General features: G+C 45.4%; 1 protein-coding gene across 1 annotated transcript; it reads right to left on the reverse strand.

The window, feature by feature from the left end:
• Positions 1-355: 355 nt before the first annotated feature.
• Positions 356-19,816, reverse strand: sla2 (Src like adaptor 2). Its single transcript, XM_033041835.1, has 8 exons — positions 19,483-19,816; positions 14,120-14,245; positions 10,736-10,838; positions 8,979-9,065; positions 8,082-8,185; positions 3,877-4,026; positions 1,665-1,794; positions 356-1,029 (listed from the first exon to the last, which is right to left on the reverse strand). Exons 2-8 carry the CDS (start codon positions 14,196-14,198, stop codon positions 792-794), a joined length of 891 nt encoding a protein of 296 aa, XP_032897726.1. The 5' UTR covers positions 14,199-14,245; positions 19,483-19,816; the 3' UTR covers positions 356-791.
• Positions 19,817-21,005: the final 1,189 nt, after the last annotated feature.

Below are 21,005 nucleotides of genomic sequence, written 5' to 3' on the forward strand. Positions count from 1 at the left end.
GCGTTACTATGCTAAGAACTATAGTCTCTACTCTGTATCTTCCCCTCAGTGATTACCCCAAACACTAGCACAATCCTACACTCTAGGGACAATTTACAACTTACAGAAGCCAATTAGCCTACAAATCTGTGTGTCTTTGGAGTGTGGGAGAAAACCGGAGCGCCTGGATAAAATCCATGCAGTCACAGGGAGAATGTACAAACTTGGTTTAGACAGCACCCGTAGTCAGGATCAAACCCGGGTCTCTAATGCTGTAAGACAGCAACATTGCAATCACTCTTTCTCAATCAGTTGTGGGATCTGACAGAGTGTAAAATAAATGCAGAGTGCAAGTCACTGCAAAACAATTCAATGCAAGGTTCCAAGAATGGGGGTCACAATTACTCCAGCACTTTGATTTACTCAGGATTCCAGCATCCGCAGTTCTTGGTGTCAGGAATTATTCTCCTTGGAGGTTGTTACAAGCATCACCCTGGCGAAATTATAAATGCAGTTAAAATAGGTTTGATTTTCTTCCTTTCTCTTTAACAATTCTGTTCTTAAAGTCCACCAAGTGGTTGAGGCAAGATGTGATGTGATCTTTGGCAGCCATTTTAAAGCCTTTCATCTCATGGTAAGCCATTTTGGATTCCAATACCACAACCAATCAACGTGGTTTCTTTCGTTAAGGAAAATAATAAAAAAAGTAACAAGAGGCAGATCAACTGCATCCAAATAATAAACTGTAAATAAATTAAAGTGAGTACAATGAAGTCTGTGGCAGGGACAGGCCATCCTCTTCACATCTGGCATTAGTATCTGGCAGAGCTGAAGTCACCGCCACTGAAGTTGCCAGCAAGGTTGTGGCCGGCTTGCCTCTGGCTATTCTGCAGCCGAGTTTGCAGCATTTTCAACCGAGTCTTCTTGTTGCTCATCTCATCCAGCCCCAGCTCCTCGGTCATGAACAGGTAAGAGTTGATGGCTTCCCGCAATCCCACGCTGACGGGCGACTCCTCTTCCGATTCTTTGTCGTTGTCTATCAAAACGGAGCTGAAGAAGAGGAGAGAGAAGTTGGGCAGTGAGTAATCATAAGTTCATTGCAGCAGCAGTCATCGGAGCAGAAGTCTACTCCGCCACTCAATCATGGCTGTATCTCTTATGAGCCTGTCCCACCTACGCAACTTTTTCGGCGACTGCCGGCACCTGTCATAGGTCATTGGAAGTTGCCGAAAAATTTCAACATGTTGAAAATCCAGCGGAGACCAGAACAAGGAACGACTCTTTGGGCGACTACTCACAATCATACAGACTTCACCCCGCGACATGTCGCCAGGGTGTTGCCTTCATGGTCGTGAGTATTATCCTCAGTCGCCCAAAGAGTCGTAGCGTCTTTCTGGTCGCCGCTGGATTTTCAACATGTTGAACATTTTCCGCGACCTGCAACGACCTTTGACGGGTGCCGGCAGTCGCCGAAAAAGTCGCGTAAGTGGGACAGGCCCATTAACTAAACTAATCTCCACCGCCTAAGTTTGAAGACTTCACCATACACTTCCCCATCCGCGACTATTTTGAATCTCAATGATTCATTTCCCTTTCCTTGTCTGTGCAGAGGTCTGGGATGTATTGTCGTTGGGGAAGTCTAAGTTGGTGAGGAACATTGCGACTGATAAACAAGATTTCTTTACCTGTCCATCTCGTTCCAGTTCAGCTGAGGGTTCTGCACTATAATGGGGTCCGGGTGACGTTGCTGGGGGGCTTGTACTCCCTGGATGTGACATGGTTCCCTCAACATACAGCACAGTCCTTCACCGGATTCTACAGGGGGTGCAGAGAACGGGATTATCAGTGACATGCGGATAAAAAGTCATTGTCGTACAGCGTGGAAACAACCCAACTTGCCCACACCAACCAACATGCCCATCTACACTAGTCCCACCTGCCTGCTTCTGGCCTCTATCTATCTATCTATCTATCTATCTATCTATCTATCTATCTATCTATCTATCTATCTATCTATCTATCTATCTATCTATCTATCTATCTATCTATCTATCTATCTATCTATCTATCTATCTATCTATCTATCTATCTATCTATCTATCTATCTATCTTTAAAACTGTGTGTGTGTGTGTGTGTATTTCTGCCTGTCTTGTGGGTGCCAGCCTTTGATTCGTTGCTACGCCAACACCAGACACAGAAACGCCGAGATTTATTTCTGTTTCGGTAGAGATTTCACTTTTCATTCCAAGTATCCACTCCTGATTAAATTTCGTCCTGTTTATGTACACATTTTTAATAAAATCCTTCTCCCCTCCCCCCCCCCCCCTCCCCCAATCACTAATTTTGTCGCCTCCTGCTGGCCAGCGACCATAACGGCTGCTGGCGCCCGCCTCTCGCCTCGAAGACGCCATTTAAAAACAGCCGCACTGCTGAGTGTTGGAATCTTATGTTCGGAAACGGCTTGAGTTGGAGGACCACGTCTCCCGTGGGGGCTACGGGTAGGGAACGGGTGCGTTGGGGGAGCAGACCCAACGGGTCTGCACTTAGTCTAGTATCCCTCTAAACCTAGCCCTATCCATGCACCCGTATCTGTCCAAATGTTTTTTAAACGCTGTGATAGTACCTGTCTCAACTACCCTATCTATGCCTATCATTATTTCATGTACTTTTATCAGATCTCCCCTCAACCTCCGATGTTTCAGAGAAAACAATCCAAGTCTGTCCAACCTCTCCTTGGAGCTAATCCAGGCAGCATCCTGGTAAATGTCTTCTGTACCCTCTCCAAAGCCTCCATATCCTTTCTATAATGGGACAACCAGAGCTGCAGGAAATACTCCATATGTGACCTAACTGAAGTCCTATAAATCATCATGGCTTCCTGATTCTTACACTCAATGTCTCGATCAATGAAGGCAAGCGCACCATATGCCTTCTTTACAACTCTATCTGCTTGTGTTGCCTCCATCAGGGAGTTATGGACTTGGACGCCAATTCAGAAAGTAGTGAAGATGTTAACAACATCATGTATTTACAGTCCTCCTTTCAATTGAAGCATCCTCAGAGTAAAAGGACGTTACTTTACAAAGGAGATGAGGTGGAATTTCTTTAGCCAGAGGGTGGCAAATCTGTGGAATTCATTGCCACAGACGGCTGTGGAGGCCAAGTCATTGGGCATTTTAAAAGTGAGGATTGATTAATAAGGGTGTCAAAGGTTATGGGGAGCAGGCAGGAGGATGGAGTTGAAAAGGAAAAATAGATTAGCTGTGAATGGCGGAGTAGACTAGATGGGCTAAATGGCCTAATTTTGCTCCTATGACTATCGAATATTAGTCATACAGCTTAGAAACAGGCCTTTTGGCCCAGCTTGCACATGCTGACCAACATCAATAGTCAGTGGTCAATAGTGTTTTTATTGTCACACATGCTAATTGCTAACACAGTGAAATTATTTTCCTTACAAACCCCATTACGTGGCCCATCTACACTAGACTCATCTGCCTGTGTTTGGCCCATGTCCCTCTAAACCTATCCTATCCACGTACCTGTCCAAGTGTTTCTAAATGTTGTGATAGTTCCCAACTACCTCCTCTGGCAGCTTGTTCCATACCTACCACCTATTGTGTAAAATAAAAAGTACCCCTCAGTTTCCTGTTAAATCTCTTCCCCCTTCACCTTAAACCTCTGTCATCTGGTTCTCAATGTCCCTACTCTTGGTAAATGACTTTTAGATAGGCATTTACCCAATTGAGACTTCTCATGATCTTATACGCCTCTACAAGATCGCCCCTCATCCTCATCCTCCTGCACTCCAGCGAAGTTATGAATGTATGACCTATGAGCTTATCACTGTGGACATAGCTCTGGTCTTGCAGTGCAAGGACTCAAGTGAAACGCACCTGAGTAATAGTCCACCATGTCGTGCAGAGATGGAACGGTGAGTCGTGGAGAGATGTAGAACCAGCCATTGGGCAAGCGGTTAATGCGGTAGTGTTTGATCGAGTCCCAGGTTGCAATGTTGGATCGCCTGATGGACAACGAATAGAAACCTACAGAAACAAGAGGAGCACGTTGGTGATTAGAAGAACATAGAGGCATCGCACCATCCTTCATTGTGTTCACAGACTTGTACACCCCACCTATGTTTTGATAGTCATAGGGTGAGACAGCACAGAAACAGGATGTTTGGTCAAACCAGTCTATGCCGATGAATGCGCCTTTCTGAGTTACTCACATTTGCTGGCATTTGGGCCATTTTCTTTTAAACCTATCCTATTTATTTAAATGTGCTAATGTCTTTTTAAGTTTGTAATTGAACACTGCCACCTCATAGAGTCTTAGAGTCATTCAGCGTGGAAACAGACCCTTTGGCCCAACTTGCCCACGCCGAACAACATGCCCCATCTACACTAGTCCCACCTGCCTGCCTTAACCATGTACCTGTCTAAATGTTTCTTAAATGTTGCGAGAGTACCTGCCTCAATTACCCCTCAGGTTCAAACTTACGTTTTCACACTCTGTACCTCTGATGGGAGAGGGGAGAAGAGGGAGTGGCCGGGGTGCGACTCATCCTTGATTATGCTGCTGGCCTTGCCGAGGCAGCGTGAAGGGTAGATGGAGTCAGTGGAAGGGAGGTGGGTTTTGTGTGATGGTCTGGGCTGCGTCCCCAACTCTCTGCAATTCCTTGCGGTTTTGGACGGAGCTGTTCCCAAACCATGCTGCGGTGCAACCCGATAAAATGCTTTCTGCGGCGCATCTGTAGAAGTTGGTGAGAGTTGTTGGGGACATGCCGCTTATATGTTGCCCCAAGCAGCCGTCACGGCGAGACCATACTTCAAGAGGTAAAGGGCATCATATGAGCACAGGATCTGTAAGTCGGTCGTAACTTCCTTGTCACCGGGATGTAACCCTCTCACATGCATCGAAAGGTCGCCCGTGCGACGATGGAAGGGTTAATGGGTTGTCACGGGAACATTGAGACCCGCACTGCAGCATCCAATGGTGTACACCTGAAGCCACAAGCAGGGCTGGCAGGGGAAGGGGATCTGATGGAGATGTTTCCTGTCAGCCGCTGTGTGTTACTTTAGCTTACTCATACCACCACCTGTTTGACAGATAGCGGTCTCACAGGTGTCAGGGTTTAGTACGGATAAAGACCTAGCAACCACCTTCTACACTGGCAGCAAGCTTTTATCTGGCTTCCTTCCTATGTCAGTCACTCTTGGAACAAAAAAAAACAATCTACTGATTGTCAAGATTCTTACCTCTCTGTTTTATTTTGTTGATTCTTAACTATTCTATTTTCTCAAGGCAGATACTGTACCACAATGAGAATGGGGTAAAATAATACCAGAAACACATCGACAATTACTACCAATTTAGGTCTGGCATTGCTGGAATAGGTTATTTCTAAAGCATTAGAGTGAATATAGTGACGAGCTCCTTGTTAGGTTTTATTTTAGAGCTGTACATTTGGGTGGACACTGTTAGAACCATGGAACATAAAAATAGATCAGCCATGTTCGAATGGCGGAGTAGACTTGATGGGCTGCCCCTGGCCACTTTAATATCCGAGCGGTTCCACACTCTCTCTGGTTACTCCTTTTTTCCTTTATGTTCTTATAAAATCTCTCGAGATTATCCTTAATGTTAATGCCTTTGGCAGTCTATTTATAGAGGGTGATTATACAAGATGATTTTATCCAAGTTTATCTAATTAAGGCCAACATAGACCAAAATAATGTGCGCAGGGATAGATTCTACTTGCTATACTTCCTGCACGCATGGTACAAATTTGGTACAAATTGAGTCTGAGGAAGGATCCCAACCTGAAATGTCACCTATTCCTTTTTCTCCAGAGATGCTGCTTGACCCACTGAATTACTCCAGCATTTTGTGTCTATCTTTGGTATGAACCAGGATCTGCAGTTCTTTGTTTCTACAAAGGTTCATGGGAAATTTTCAGTGTTCAATGTTCAATTCATTTCCTGTTTGTTTTCTGTTCCTTATACTTCACTTAATCCTAAGGATCTCATCAATAACTCACTACATATGTCCACCTCCCTTCTAGTGGAGTCTGACTCCTATCAACTCAGCGTGACTTGTTTCAAGGTGATGTAATTATCCATTAGTAAACTGCATGACAGGTCAGGGAGGTTCAACTCAAATATTATCTGCATCCCCTGTCAATTCACAATGTCCACAGCGCTAAAAATGTTTTCTGATTAAACTTGTGAATCAAAGCACAAAGTGGGCACATGGGATAAGTTGCTGGAGAAGGAAGTTGAGGCAGAAACAATAACAACATTTAAAAGATATTTGGGCAGGTGCATGGATAGGCAAGGTTTAGAAAGACATGGTGTAGTTACTTCGGTAATAGAAGGGGGGGTCAAGGAAAGAGCGTTCACGTCGTGGCCCTGTTTCCACCAATCTTTCCACCACAACGCACAAGAAGTGATAAGATAGACACCATTGTATGCAGATGCTGAGAAGTGTGTTCAGCTCTGGCTGAACAACTACTAATCTTGTGTGTGGACTCGATAAGAAGAAGAAGGTAATAGAGGGAGGAGAATGCGGTAAACAGTTCCCACATTAGAAAAAGAGAAACAAAGCAGAAATAAAGAAATGAAGTGAGATGAACCAGAGTGGTTGTGTCGGCCCTGACCACCACTGTAAACTCCCCACACTCATGCACAAGTGTGAAACTGTAAACATGATGCATTAACGACCACTGTGGTATGTCTTGTCCTCCCTTGCACCTCTGTCTTGTGCGACAACAAGCCTCTGCAAACAGCAATGCGATGGAGATCAGCTAATCGGCTTTTAGTGACTGAAAATAAACACAAAGTCCCGGAGTAACTCAACGGGTCAAGCAGCATCTCTGGAGTACATGAATAGATGACGATTCAGGTTGGGACCCTTCAGAGAAGGAGAAAAGTGGTCATCTTCTGAAGAGGGTCACAACCCTTAACATCACCTCTTCATGTCCTCTGGAAATGCTGTCTGACCCGTTGAGTTACTCCAGCACTTTGTGGGGTTTTTTAAACCAGTGTTAGTACAGTCTCCCTGTGACTGCGTGGTTTTTTTGCAAGTGCTCCCGTTTCCTGTCACACTCCAAAGACGTGCAGGTTTGTAGGTTCATTGGCTTTGGGAAAATTGTAAAATTGTCCCTACTGCGTAGGATAGTGCTAATGTTGGTTAATGGATACATTTTAATTTGATTAAAGGATAATGGGTCGCATGTCATCATGGGATCATTTTCATTCCTGTGAGAACATCCCAAGCGACAGGGTGGCGCAGCGGGTGGAGCCACTGCCTCACAGCGTCAGAGACCCAGGTTCGATCCTGACCTCAGGTGCTATCTGTGTATAGTTCACACCTTCTCCCCGTGACCGCGTGGTTTTCCTCCGCCTTCTTCCCACATCCCAAGGACGTGCGGGTTTGTGGGTGAATTGGCCCTCTGTAAATTGCCCCTAGTGTGTAGGGAGCGGATGTGAATGTGGGGTAGCATAGACCTAGTGTGAACGGGTGATCCATGGTCGGCCTGGACTAAGTGGGCCTAAGAGCCTGTTTTCAAGCTTTATCTTTCAATCCATCGAAACAAATGACACAACAAACTCTAAACATTGCTGTAATATGGAAAAACAGCTGATGATGTATACGTAAATGGTAAAGTCACTCGATGAGAAACCTCTTCACTCAGAGTTTTTAATACAATTCCTACTAACAAACACCTGGGACATGCACGTCTAAGGATGTTCAGGGAATATAGGGATGTGGTATAGTACCTTCCTCAACTACCTCCTCTGGCAGCTCGCTCCATATAAACACCACCCACTAAGTGGAAAAAGTTGCCCCTCAAGTTGTTATTAAATCTTTCCCCTCTCACCATGAACCAGTGCCCTCTGGTTTTTGATTTCCCCTACCATGGGTAGAAGACTGTGCATTTCTCCCTGTACACCTATTCTTGTGCTGTACAGTTCTAGGTTCCATGTTCTATGTTGAACAGCAGCCTCAGGCTGTTTCTGTTCCTGTTCCTGTTCATTGACCTAATTCCACGATGGCTCAGACTAGATGCTTGTTTTTTTCATCGCCCACTGCTTACCTTTCCTGGTTTGACTGTCTCGGATCATGAAGGCCCCAGACTGGTTGCTCGGCAACAAGAGCAACTCCTCGGCCTTCTCTCTGCTGATGCCTTCAAACAGCCACCTAATGACCGGTAGTGGGGAGGGAGGGGGGGGGGAACAAAGCAAGAAAAGAACAAAGTGAGGCAGACTGAAGTAGTTCATAAGTTCATGTTCAAAAGCGATAGGCGCAGAATTAGGCCATTCGGTCCTTCAAGTCTACTCTGCCATTCAATCATGGCTGATTTATCTTTCCCTCTCAACCCCATTCTCCTGCCTTCACCCCGTGACCCCTGACACCCGTACTCATCAAGAATCTGTCAATCTCCGCCTTAAAAATACCCAATGACTTGGCCTCCACAGCCGTCAGTGGCAATGAATTCCACAGATTCACCACCCTCTGGCTAATGAGCAGCCCTGCACTCATGCACAGGTGTGATGTAGTAAAGTCGATGCATTGGTGCCCACTGGGACTCCCTTGCACCTTTGTTGCTATGTTGCAATGAGTAGATGTTACGTGTAAAATACACCGTGTTGCCGCAGTAATAACTGAACCAGCGGTAGAGTTGCTACCTTACAGCGCCAGAGACCCAGGTTTGACCCTGACTACGAGTGCTGTCTGTACAGAGTTTTTACGTTCTCCCTGTGACCTGCGAGGGTTTTCTCCAGGTGCTCCGGTTTCCTCCCACACGCCAAGGGCCTGCAGGTTTGTCGGTTAATTGGCCCTCTGTACATTGTCCGTAATGTGTAGGATAGAACTAGTGTACGGGTGATCGTTGGTCAGCGGGGTCTCAGTGGGCCGATGGGCTTCTTTTCACGCTGTATCTCTAAAACTAAAAAACTACCTGTAGCCGAGAACGTGCGGAGTTTTAATTTACCTGTGATACACCTTTGCCACGTAGTTGCAAGGAATGTGGCATTCTTTCCCAGTCGCCAAGGACACTACTTTCCACCAATCACCTTCACTGTGAGTTAGAGAAAAGAAAATAATTTACAAATTAATCAGCATGACTTTAGGAAGAGATGCATTTCGTTGTCTCTGTACTGTACACTGACAATGACAATTAAAATTGAATCTGAATCTGAATCTGAAGTAATACATTTCCTCAATTTGAACAGCAGCAACAGCACGAACGAACAAAACGCTGCTACTGCTTCCCCATCTCCAGAACATTTGACAAGAAACGAATGTAGAAAATTACTCAACAAAGATGAACGAAATACAACATTTCTATGAGTGCGGCACAGTGGCACAGCGTTAGAGTTGCTGCCTTACAGCGCCCAGGGGCCCAGGTTCAATCCTGACCTTGGGTGCTGTCTGTGTGGAGTTTGTATGTTCTCCCTGTGACCGCGTGGGTTTTCCTCCCACATTCCAAAGATGTGCGGGTTTGTAGGTTAATTGGCTTCTGTAAAATTTGTAAATTGTCCCTAGTGTGTAGGATAGTGCTAGTGTACGGGGTGATCGATGGTTGGCAAGGACTCGATGGGCTGTATGGCCTGATTCTGCACAGCATCTCTAAAGTCTAAAGTCAAATAATCTGTGGTGGGAAATGGACAGACTGTGTAGGTTAATTAGCTTCTGTAAAAATTGTAAATTGTCTCAAGGGCGAACTCCACATAGACAGCACCTGAGATCTGGACCGAACCCGAGTCTCTGGTGCTCTGAGGAAGTAACTGTACCAGCTGCACCACTGTGCCACCCCATCGGAAAGGAGATGTAAATATATAATATAACGTTTAAAGTATAGAGTATAACTGATTCAGAAAGTTATTCATTTAGGTTCTGGATGTTTCGAGGCTGAGACCAATGTGAGAAAATGTCGGCTTGCTTCACACAAATTTTGGATGTTGTGAGAAACTGAACACCTTGTCCCATCTAACCAAGCGTGCTAGACCGTATGTTTCATGAATAAGCCACTAAACTAAAGGGTATGGATGCTTTAGTTCATGGCACTGTAAATATGGCCACTCTTGTCTGCTGCTTCAGTATCATCCACAATTCTTACACTCTGGTACTTAAGGGCTTATGTATAGTAAGGGGGCGGTCCCACTTGGGTGACCTAATAGGCGAGTTTAGAAGAGTTTGAAAAAATGACGTGTTGAAGACCTCCTTCGACTGTGTTGAAGACCAGCTTCGACTAGCTACGATTAGCTACGACTAACTTCGGGAATAGTGGAGAGTGAAGACGACCTCCTTCGATCTCCCTCGATCTCCCTTTGACTATGATGAAGACTATCTACCCTCGATTACCTACGACTAACATGACGACCTACTGCAACCTACTACGACTAAACCTACGAGTAAAAAAAGTATCGATTTTTTCCATGGCGACCTTTTTTTACTCGCGGGCATTTTTTAACATATTGAAAAAAACGCTGTGACCTAGCTGAGGCCTCGAGTACACGGGGTCTACTCTCGAGCATGAAGGAGAGTTACGAAGACCTCCTACGACCTCGTGTCGACCATGCTGCGAGTATGAGTCGAGGGCAAACTCGCCAGAACTCACGGATTAGGTCGCCCAAGTGGGACAGGCCCTTTAGATTTTTACGGAAGTGTGCGCAAAAAAGGAATTTCACTGTACCTAGGTACAAGTGACAAAAACGTACATTGAACATTGAATGGGGAAATACTTACTTGTGAATGACATTCAACCTCTCTCCCACAGTGATGATGGGTTCAACATCGGAAGACGAAGGATAATTGTACAAGGCCACCACCACCATAATTTGACTCATATCTAGAAAAGAGAAAACAATTATTTTTGGAAAGATCACAAAATATTATTTTTTCTGGAGATCTCAGAACTGAGATAAGTGCCGACCACATTGAAATGGAATTGGCTTACTTACCCCTCACTAACGATTGAGTTAACATGTGATGAGCGTTTGACGACACTGGGCCTGTACTCGCTGCAGTTTAGAAGGGTGAGGGGGGGGACCTCAATGAAACTTACCGAATAGTGAAGGGCCTGGGTAGAGTGGATGTGGAGAGGATGTTTCCACTAGTGGGAGGGTCAATGACAAGGGGGCACAGCCTCAGAGTAAAAGAACAAACTTTTAGAAAGGAGATGAGGAGGAATTTCTTTTGTCAGAGGGTGGTGACTCTGTGGAATTCATTGCCACAGAATGGCGGAGGCCAAGTCAATGGATATTTGTTTAAAGAATATATTGACAGTTTCTTGATTAGTAAGGGTGTCCAGGGTTATGGGGAGAAGGCAGGCGAATGAGGTTGAGAAGGAAATGGTTGAATGGCAGAATAGACTCCATGTGCCAAATGGCCTAATTCTACTCCTATGACGTATGAACTAATTAACCTTTATCATTCACTTGCAACACATAGGGGCCAACAAATTGTCTTTGGGAGTAGTATAAGGCTTTTACTTTACATAAAGAAATGTGCAAACTGGAGGAACAGCATTTCATATTCAGCTTAGGTAACATAATGGTATGAACATTGCATTCTCCAATTTTCGGTAACTAACCTCCAAACACCCCCTCCAAACCTCCTGTTCCCCCTCCCTTCCCTGTGCTCCACCTGGATGGATGCACACCTGTTCCTCCCTTTCCCTTTCAATCACCAACGCCTGACCACTTCCAACCCATATTTCTTCCTCGGTCTTCACAAGTCATGCTTCTTCTATCCTTAGCTCTTATCTTGTTGTCTTGTCATCTCTGGCCTTTAGCAACCATCTAACCATGAACACCCCCCCCCCCCCCCCCCCTCCCCTCACTTGTATCCACCTATCACTTAGTTTTGGTTTAGTTTAGAAATACAGCGCGGAAACAGGGCCTTCGATCCACTAAGTCTGCGCCGATCAGTGATCACCCCGCACACTAGCACCATCCTACACACTAGGGATAATTTACAGAGGCCAATTAACCTGCATGCCTTTGGAATGTGGGAAGAAACCGGAGCACCCGGAGAAATCCCACGTGGTTACAGGGGTCTGTTGTATGGTTTTACCGTGTTGTATTGAAAACTAAGCATTTGACTGGACCTACAGTAGGTACATGGGAGAACAAAGTCGCATTGAATAATTTCTGAGGTTAACTGACATAAATTTGCACCTTGAGCAGTTTGAGCTAGAATGATAATAAAAGAACTGTTGTTCTATTAGTCACTTGCTGCTCAACATAGCTGCCTGTCTAACTGTAACGTCCATTTGAGTATTTTGAGTAAGTGGAGGAGTCATTTTAGGGAATTGCTGAACAGTGACAATGTTAAAGAGATGCACTGATGCGTGTGTGGTTCTAACCAACAGAAGTGGAAAATATTACGTATTGGGAACCACAATGAATAGACTTAATTTAGAAACCATACAAGCCGTCTAAAAGATAAATGAGAGGATCATTTAGCACCTCATAATGAGATAGTGTCTCTACTCTGACCTCAGTCGCAAGCTCGCAAATTCACAAGTTATAGGAGTAGAATTAGGCCATTCGGCCGATTGAGTCTGCTCCATCATTCAATCATGGCTAATCTCAGCCGCCTCATCCCATTCTCCTGACTTCTCCCCATAACCCTTGACATCCGTTCTAATCAAGAGTTTGTCTATTTCTGCCTTAAAAATATCCACTGACTTGGCCTCCAAAGCCCACAGTGGCAATGAGTTCCACAGATTAACTACCCTCCGACTACAGAAGTTCCTCCTCACTTTCTTTCTAAAAGAGCGCCCTTTCATTCTGAGGCTGTGACCTCTGGTCTTAGACTCTCCCACCAGTGGAAACATCCTTTCCACATCCACTCTATCTATGCCTTTCATTATTCTGTAAGTCACAGTCATACAGCACATGTTCGACACAAACATTGTGGGCCGAAGGGCCCGTTCCTGTGCTGTACTATGTTCTACTAATTGTGTACTTTCTCCTTACATTCCACCTCCCAAACTGCAACAACTCGCACTTGCTCAGATTAAACACCACTTGGCATTTCTCTGCCCATGTCTGCAGCTGATCTGAACCAATATTGCTGCTCAGCTTGTTAACTGTAAATGGAGTGTAATGGACAATGTCAAACGGCACTCATGCAGGGAAATACAAGTGCCTCTGGTTTTTTTTAAACACTTGTTCCTTAATATCAGCTGCCAAGGTTATTTAAAAGCATTTTGATGTTCAAGGTCAGGCCTCACCACCAGCAGAGTTGCTTGGCCCCGTGAATATTTTGACAAATGCTTCATTTCAGTATGCAAGTTCTTACTGGGAAATCTGACTGCTGTGAATTATTAAATCGTAGAACTAATACTGAAATACTGAAAGAGTCCATTCGGCCCATTGTGTTTAAACCAGCCCCATCTGAGCTCATTGCATCCCCCCAGGCTCTCTATCAAATTCTCCAATTTAGACAACTAGCATTTTCTTTCTCCATGTAACAGAAGTGGATATTTATTCTGTTTTCATTCAATTTTGGTTTTCTTTTTGTAGTTGTGTAATCTGCCACAACACACGTGCCTCCGATAAACAAGCATAGTTGGGCGGCACGGTGGTGCAGCGGTAGAGTTGCTGCCTTACAGCGCCAGAGACCTGGGTTCGATCCTGATCTCGGGTGCTGTCTGTATGGAGTTTGCACGTTCTCCCTGTAACCACGTGGGTTTTCTCCGGGTGCTCCCGGTTTCCTCCATCCCAAAGACGTGTGGGTTTCTCAGTTAATCGGTCTCTGTAAATTGCCCCTAGTGTGTAGGGAGTGCATAAGACAGTGGGATAACATTGAACTAGTTTGAACGGGTGTTTGGTGGTCGGCATGGATTTCGTGGGTCGATAGGACTGTTTCCATGCTGTGTTGCTCCCTTTAAAAAAAAAAACATGTTTCTAACGTAATTTGACTGCTACAAAGAGTCATTTGGTCTCACCCTATCAGATATCTTCAGTTCACCCCTCACTTATTCTGGCATCGACGTATTTACTTATTTTCCCAGTTCTAACAAAGTGTTTCAGACCTAAATTGTCAACGCTTTCTCTCTCCGCAGGTGCTGCCTGACCTCTTGTGTGTTTCCTGCAATTTCTGTTTTATTCCCGATCTTACCGTTTGAAGGTTGGTTGTTCATGGTGGATGGAATCACTGCATTGGAGAAGCGCCTTGACTTGCTCGGTCTGCTACCCATCACGGCCAGGCCACGGAGCTGCTACTCAGTGTATTAAACTGTCGAGGCTGCAACATAAGGAAGACCAGGTGAGTATAGACAGTTCAATGAGAAAGATGTGCAGGAAGGAACTGCAGATGCTGGTTTGCACAGAAGATAGACACAAAATGCTGGAGTAACTGAGCGGGACAGGCAGCATCTCTGGAGAAAAGAATAGGTGATGATTTTCTGGAGATAATGAAAAGTTATCGTTCCTGTGTCATAGGTGCCGGCTCTGATTTATTCATACTTCTAGTTTCCCTCTTCCCTGACTCTCAGTCTGAAGAAGGTTCTCGGCCTGAAAAGTCACCTATTCCTTTTCTCCAGAGATGCTGCCTGACCCGCTGAGTTACTCCAGCATGTTGTGTCTATTTTCAATGAGAAGGATCTTCAAAGATGAAGCATGTTCACCACTATACTGCCTAGTATTAGTTATAAGGAGATGCCAGACAAGTTTGGATTGATTTCCCTGGAACGTCGGAGGTTGAGAGGAGACCAGATAGGAGTTTTTTAAATTAGAAGAAGCAGAGAGGGTAGACATTTGAACATTTTCACTGTGTGGAAAGTCCTTTGTTAGCACAGTTCTCAACCGGAAATGTTAATTCAGTTTCTCTTTCCACAGATGCCGCCTGACCCGCTGTGTTTTTCTGCTTTTTGACGTGAGGCGTTAGAGTCTTTCTTATTTTCTTTCTATTACTTAGCGAATGATTCAACACAGAATGGCTCTGCAATGAATTGTCCCCCGTAAAACACCAGCTGTGGTATTGTCGACGAACGGACAAGTGTACAGGCAGCACGGTGGCGCAGCGGTAGAATTCCTGCCTCACAGCGCCAGAGACCCGAGTTCGATCGTACGAGTGCTGTCTGTACAGAGTTTGTACATTCTCCCTGTGATCGCATGGGTTTTCTCCGGGGGCTCCGGTTTCCTCCCACACTCGAAATGTCGTGTGGATTTGTAGGTTAATTGGCTTCTGTAAATTGTCGCTAGTGTGTGGGATAGAACTAGTGTTGGTGGGTGATTGTTGGTCAGCACAGACGCGGTGGGCCGAAGGGCCTGTCTCCACACTGTATCTGTAAACTAAACTAAAAGAACATAATACGTCAGGTGCTCGGCAGCTGGTAAACCATCAACGTTAGGTTGTAAAGCACAAAGGGCAAGGCTGATGTTAAATGGACCAAGGTTTCGATGCAGTTAAACTACCCCCTTCACGTCTCTGAGTGAGAATTATCCCAGGGATGATTGGGTTAACGTATGAGGAGCGTTTGATGGTCCCGGGCCTGTACTCGCTGGAGTTTAAAAGCATGAGAGGGGATCTCATTGAAACCTACTGAATAATGAAAGGCCTAGATGAAATAGGATGTTCCCAGTTGTGGGGAAGTCTAATACCAGAGGGAGCAGCCTCAGATTAATGGGACGTACCTTTAGAAACTAAATAAAGGTTCGATCGCAATAGACAGCTATTCTGTTCTTTCCTGGCCCTGGGTTTCTGATTCCACCTGTGTTTCCAGAGCCCCCCTGAGGCCTCTCTAGCCCACTGAGATCGATGGTAGTGATCACCGCCGCTTAATGTGTGACAAGTCTGGCCGAAAAGCCTAATTCTGCTCCTATGAATTATGAACTTATTATCACTGCTTATTAAATTTATACGGATCCTTATTCAGTAGTGAAAAGGAATATTTTAGTCTGCGTGAAGATATTTTCTCTTTGTCTGTTTCTTTTCTCAGATTTCCTGAGCAAACTCAGAACATTATTTGGGAGGATGTAGGTAACCGCAGCTTATTGTACCAGCAGACCAAGTTTCCAACCACAGGGAGCTGCGCTACATTTCAGATCATACAAGTGCAACAATAGCGGGCAGATAAAAACTCCGGTGCCAAGTGAGGGGGAGGTGGGGGCAGGGAGAGGGGGAGGGCTGGGGTCTCCCCAATGCTTTTATTAGCAAGTACCCACTTTCTGCCTAAAAGCTCTTCTTGTAAACCGCAGATGGGATAGTGCAGAGAAGTTTTGTCACTCTCTCTGGGTAAGGATTGCACAAAGTTATGGCCTTATTCTGTCGATCAGCAAGGAATGGGAGCACAGTAAAACTCAGCTTGATCTGTAGATTAGTTAGGTTTTCGAGATACAGCATTTAAACAGGCCCTTCGGCCCACCTAGCCCGTGCCGACCATCGATCACCCCATGCACCAGTTCTTATGCTACACTCCAGGGACAATTTACAGAAGCCAATTAACCTACAACCCTGCACGCCTTTGGAATGTGGGAGGAAACCGGAGCACCCGGAAGAAATCCACGTGGTCACAGGGAGAGCGTACAAAGTACGTACAGACAGCACCTGTAATCGGGATCGAACCCGGATCCCTGGCGCTATAAGGCAGCAACTCTACTGCTGCTCCAATGTGCCACTGACTAAGCCATGAACAGTGAGGCTTCAGTGTGTGTGTGTGTATAATACTAACTCGACACATTTCAATCTCACTTGGGTACACCACACTGACAAGGGAAAATATTAAGAACTCATATTCGTGCGTCATGGGTTAGCAATGTGTGAATCGAGTGCATTTTATTAAAAAATGTTCATTTCTGAATGTACTTTAAGAGCCGAGGAAGGAGCTGCAAAACCTGATCCCACAAAATGTCCCCTGTTGAAATATTTAACACCAACATTAAATCAAAAGTGGGGAGTCATAGAGCGATACATTGTGAAAACAGGCCCTTCGGCCCATCAGCCCATCTTGCCCACACGGGAGAGAACAAAGTTTTTTAAATTTAGTTTACAGGTGCAGTGCGTAAACAGGCCCTTCAGCCCACCGATTCCACACAGACCATCATTAGTTCATTGCTATCCCATCCTACACACTAGGGACAATCTGTAGAAGCCAATTAACCTACAAACCTTGCCTTTTAGACTTTAGAGACACTGCGCGGAAACAGGCCCTTCGGCCCACCGAGTCCGCGCCGACCAGCGATCCCCGCACACTAGCACTATCCTACACACTAGGGACAATTTACAATTTTACTGAAGCCAATTAACCTGCAAACCTGTACGCGATTTGGAGTGTGGGAGGAATCCGAAGCACCCGGGGAAAACATATATACGGTCACAGGGAGAAAGTACAAACTGTGCACTGACATCACCCGTGGTCAGGATCGAACCCGGGTCTCTGGCACTGTGAGGCAGCAACTCTACCGCTGTGCTGCAGTGCCACCCTTTAAAAGCAGGAACGGTAGTCTATGATTTAAATTATTGTTATTGTGAGAAACAAGAGCATTTCAATGGCAAAACCCTTCATCAAGTACTCTGCCAAATTGGGACACTCTTGCAAAGACTTTGATGACTTTGCAAAATATGTTATAAAATTCAGTTCCTTGATGTAATGCAAAGCTTTGCTGAGAATGAACTTATTTAGGTTACGAGATCAGTGCCCCATTGATAAGGAAAGCATGTTGCCTCAGTCAGTAGATTTTTCTTTTCCACGTACATCAAGAGCCTCGGTGACATGAAAAATCTTCTACAAAACTCCCCACCACAGGGGCACAGTAAAGAGGAGGTTTGCTCCATTTAATTCTTTGAAGCATTCAAGATATGTGTGTGCTGGAGGGGTGGGTAGCTCTTCCTGAATCTGCTGGTGCGTGCTTTCAAGTTTCCCTACCTTCTGCCGGATGGGAGTGGGAGTTAAGATGGAGTCATAGAGCCATACAGCGTGGAAAGGTCCTTCGGCCCAATTTGCCCACACTGGCCAACATGTGCCATCTACACTAGCTCCACTTGCCTGCGTTTGGCCCGTATCCCTCCAAATCTGTCCTGTCCACGTACCTGTCCAATTGCTTCTTAAACGTTGCAATAGTCCCTGCCTCAACTACCTCGTCCAGCAGCTCCTTCCACATACACCCACCACCCTCTGAGTGAAGATGTTAAGATGTTGAGAATCAAGAGATATGGGGCTGTTCCAGGAAAATGATACTGAGATAATTGATCAGTTGAGATCTTATTGAATAAGAATGTTTCAGAAACATTTAGACAGGTAGGTAGGTAGGATTAGGTTTGGCGGGATATGGCCCAAACGCAGGCAGGTGGGACTATCGTAGATGGGGATGTTGGTCCGTATGGGCAAGTTGGGCTGAAGAGTCTGTTCCCACGCTGTCTGCGGCTATGACCATAAATAGAATCCTTATGGGGCAGGTATGAGGGGCAGAATGGTACATTCTTGGATCTATTGATTATTTGTCTATACTTATGACCATGATAAAGAGTGCACCACCTAAAATCACAGGGATTTGCAGCAGAGAATGAGCTTGTTCAGCCCATCACGTCCATGCTGTCCAATACTCCCTGTTGGGTGTTGGCCCTTTTAGATGAGCATTTGAGGCGCCATTGAGGAACATGGGCCGTTTGAAGATAGAATCTAGAACAGTACAGCACAGGAACCGGCCCTTCAGCCCACAATATCTGTGCCAAACATGATGTCATGACCAACTCTAAACTGCCTGCACCTAATCGGCTTGTCCCCAACAACTCTCACCAACTTCTACAGATGCGCGTGGAAAGCATTTAATCAGGATGTATCACAGCATGGTTTGTGAACAGCTCCATCCAAGACCGCAAGAAATTGCAAGAGAGTTGCGGACGTAGCCCAGACCATCATACAAACCAACCACCCGTCTACTGCCTTCATCTACACTTCACGCTGCCTCCGCAAGGCCACCAGCATAATCAAGGACCAGTCTCACCCCGGTCAATCACTCCTTTTTCTCCCCTCTCCCATCAAGCAAGAGGTACAAACGTATGGAAACGCACACCTCCAGATTCAGGGGCAGTTTCTTCCCAGCTGTTATCAGGCACCCGAACCATCCTCTCACCAACTAGGGAGCTGTCCTGACCTACAATCTACCTCATTGGAGACCTTTGAACCATCTTAATAGAACTTTATTGGACTTTATCTTGCGCTAAACATTATTCCCTTTATCGTGTCTCTGTGCACTTTGGATGGCTCCATTGTGATCATGTATATAGTCTTTTCGCTGACTGGATAGCACGCAACAAAAAACTTTTTACCGTGACAATAATAAACTAAGCTAAACTAATGAACAATATTTAACATCTAATTAAATTAACTCAGGCATATCTGGAGTGGAAAATGTTTCTCTACTCTCCCATCATATCTTGTGTGTAGAAGCACAAATAGCATGAAGAGAACAACCAACACATTCTTTCTCCTCCACACATTCCCGCCCGATGCAGCGAAAAGTAAAACCTGCCATACTTACAGCATTGTATCCCCTGATTTTGAAGCAAGGGGTATCTTCCACCAGAAGTGTTCCTTCCAAAAGGTGCCTCCAACCAGAAGAGTCTGCACCCAGTAACTGGTTAATCCAAAAACATCCCCGTCCGTGAGGATGTAATGTTGCTGAGCCCGTGCTCTTTCAGTCTGAAGCGAGATCTTGAGTGTCAGTGTGGGAACTGGAGGTTTGGTTCAGAGGGAGTGACTTTAGTGGCTAGCTATTCCTACTGAAGTTGGCTGTAGGTTGAATGATGACGTGCAGAACACGAGCCCCAGTTTTTTATATCTTTTGGCAGCTGCCTGTTCTCCTCTTGCTGCTTGCGTCGTCTTTCTGTAGGTCAGGCGGACCGATAGTTCCTGTTTACGCCTGAGGTTTGCATAATACCTTCATCTGGCTGTGTAACGGAATGTCCACACTGCATCACAAGCACACCTCCCGCGCACACACAAACTGGGTAACCCGACTGATTATTCTGTCTGGAGGGGAAGTATTTAAAGTTTCAAACATTTCCTTGTCGGCTGGGTACAGTTGCCATGGTGATCATTAGTATTCTGGTTCCCTGAAGCCTCCCAGTGTCACGGTTTCAGAACCTGGCGTTATATTAACCCAAGGTGGATGCATAGAAACATAGAAAATAGGTGCAGGAGTAGGCCATTCGGCCCTTCGAGCCTGCACCGTCTTTCAATATGATCATGGCTGATCATCCAACTCAGTATCCCATACCTGCCTTCTCTCCATACCCTATGATCCCTTTAGCCACAAGGGCCACATCTAACTCCCTCTTAAATATAGCCAATAAACTGGCCTCAACTACCTTCTGTGGCAGAGAGTTCCAGAGATTCACCACTCTCTGTGTGAAAAATGTTTTTCTCATCTCGGTCCTAAAGGATTTCCCCTCTATCTTTAAGCTGTGACCCCTTGTCCTGGACTTCCCCAACATCGGGAACAATCTTCCTGCATCTAGCCTGTCCAACCCCTTAAGAATTTTGTAAGTTTCTATAAGATCCCCCCTCAATCTCCTAAATTCTAGCGAGTACAAGCCGAGTCTATCCAGTCTTTCTTCATATGAAAGTCCTGACATCCCAGGAATCAGTCTGGTGAACCTTCTCTGCACTCCCTCTATGGCAATAATGTCTTTCCTCAGATTTGGAGACCAAAACTGTACGCAATACTCCAGGTGTGGTCTCACCAAGACCCTGTACAACTGCAGTAGAACCTCCCTGCTCCTATACTCAAATCCTTTTGCTGGAGTGTAGATGGGACATGTTGGTCGGCTTTGTCAAGTTGGGCCGAAGGGCCTGTTTCCACGCTGTATGACTCTACATAGGAAACGTTAAGGTGGGAATCTGCCAAAAAACAGAGAGTGCTGCAGGAACTCAGTAGTTCCTCTTGTCGAGTTCCTCCAGTACTTCGTGTTTTGCAAATTGAGATTCATACTGGCTGTAACTTCACTGTACATTAATACAACAACATAACAAATAAATACATAATAATTAACAATGCAATAA

This window comes from Amblyraja radiata, chromosome 23 (assembly GCF_010909765.2).
Source record: "Amblyraja radiata isolate CabotCenter1 chromosome 23, sAmbRad1.1.pri, whole genome shotgun sequence".
In the NCBI taxonomy this organism is placed as follows: Eukaryota; Metazoa; Chordata; class Chondrichthyes; order Rajiformes; family Rajidae; genus Amblyraja; species Amblyraja radiata.

Bases quoted from the DNA above. Each gene is read 5' to 3' on its own strand.
- sla2 (XM_033041835.1), bottom strand. From the start codon at position 14,198: ATGGGTAGCAGACCGAGCAAGTCAAGGCGCTTCTCCAATGCAGTGATT. The intron at 8,186-8,978 runs GTAAATTAAAAC...ACCGGTCATTAG, and splicing joins GTGGCAAAGGTGTATCACAG to GTGGCTGTTTGAAGGCATCA. The intron at 4,027-8,081 runs GTAAGCAGTGGG...TTGTTTCTGTAG, and splicing joins AGACAGTCAAACCAGGAAAG to GTTTCTATTCGTTGTCCATC.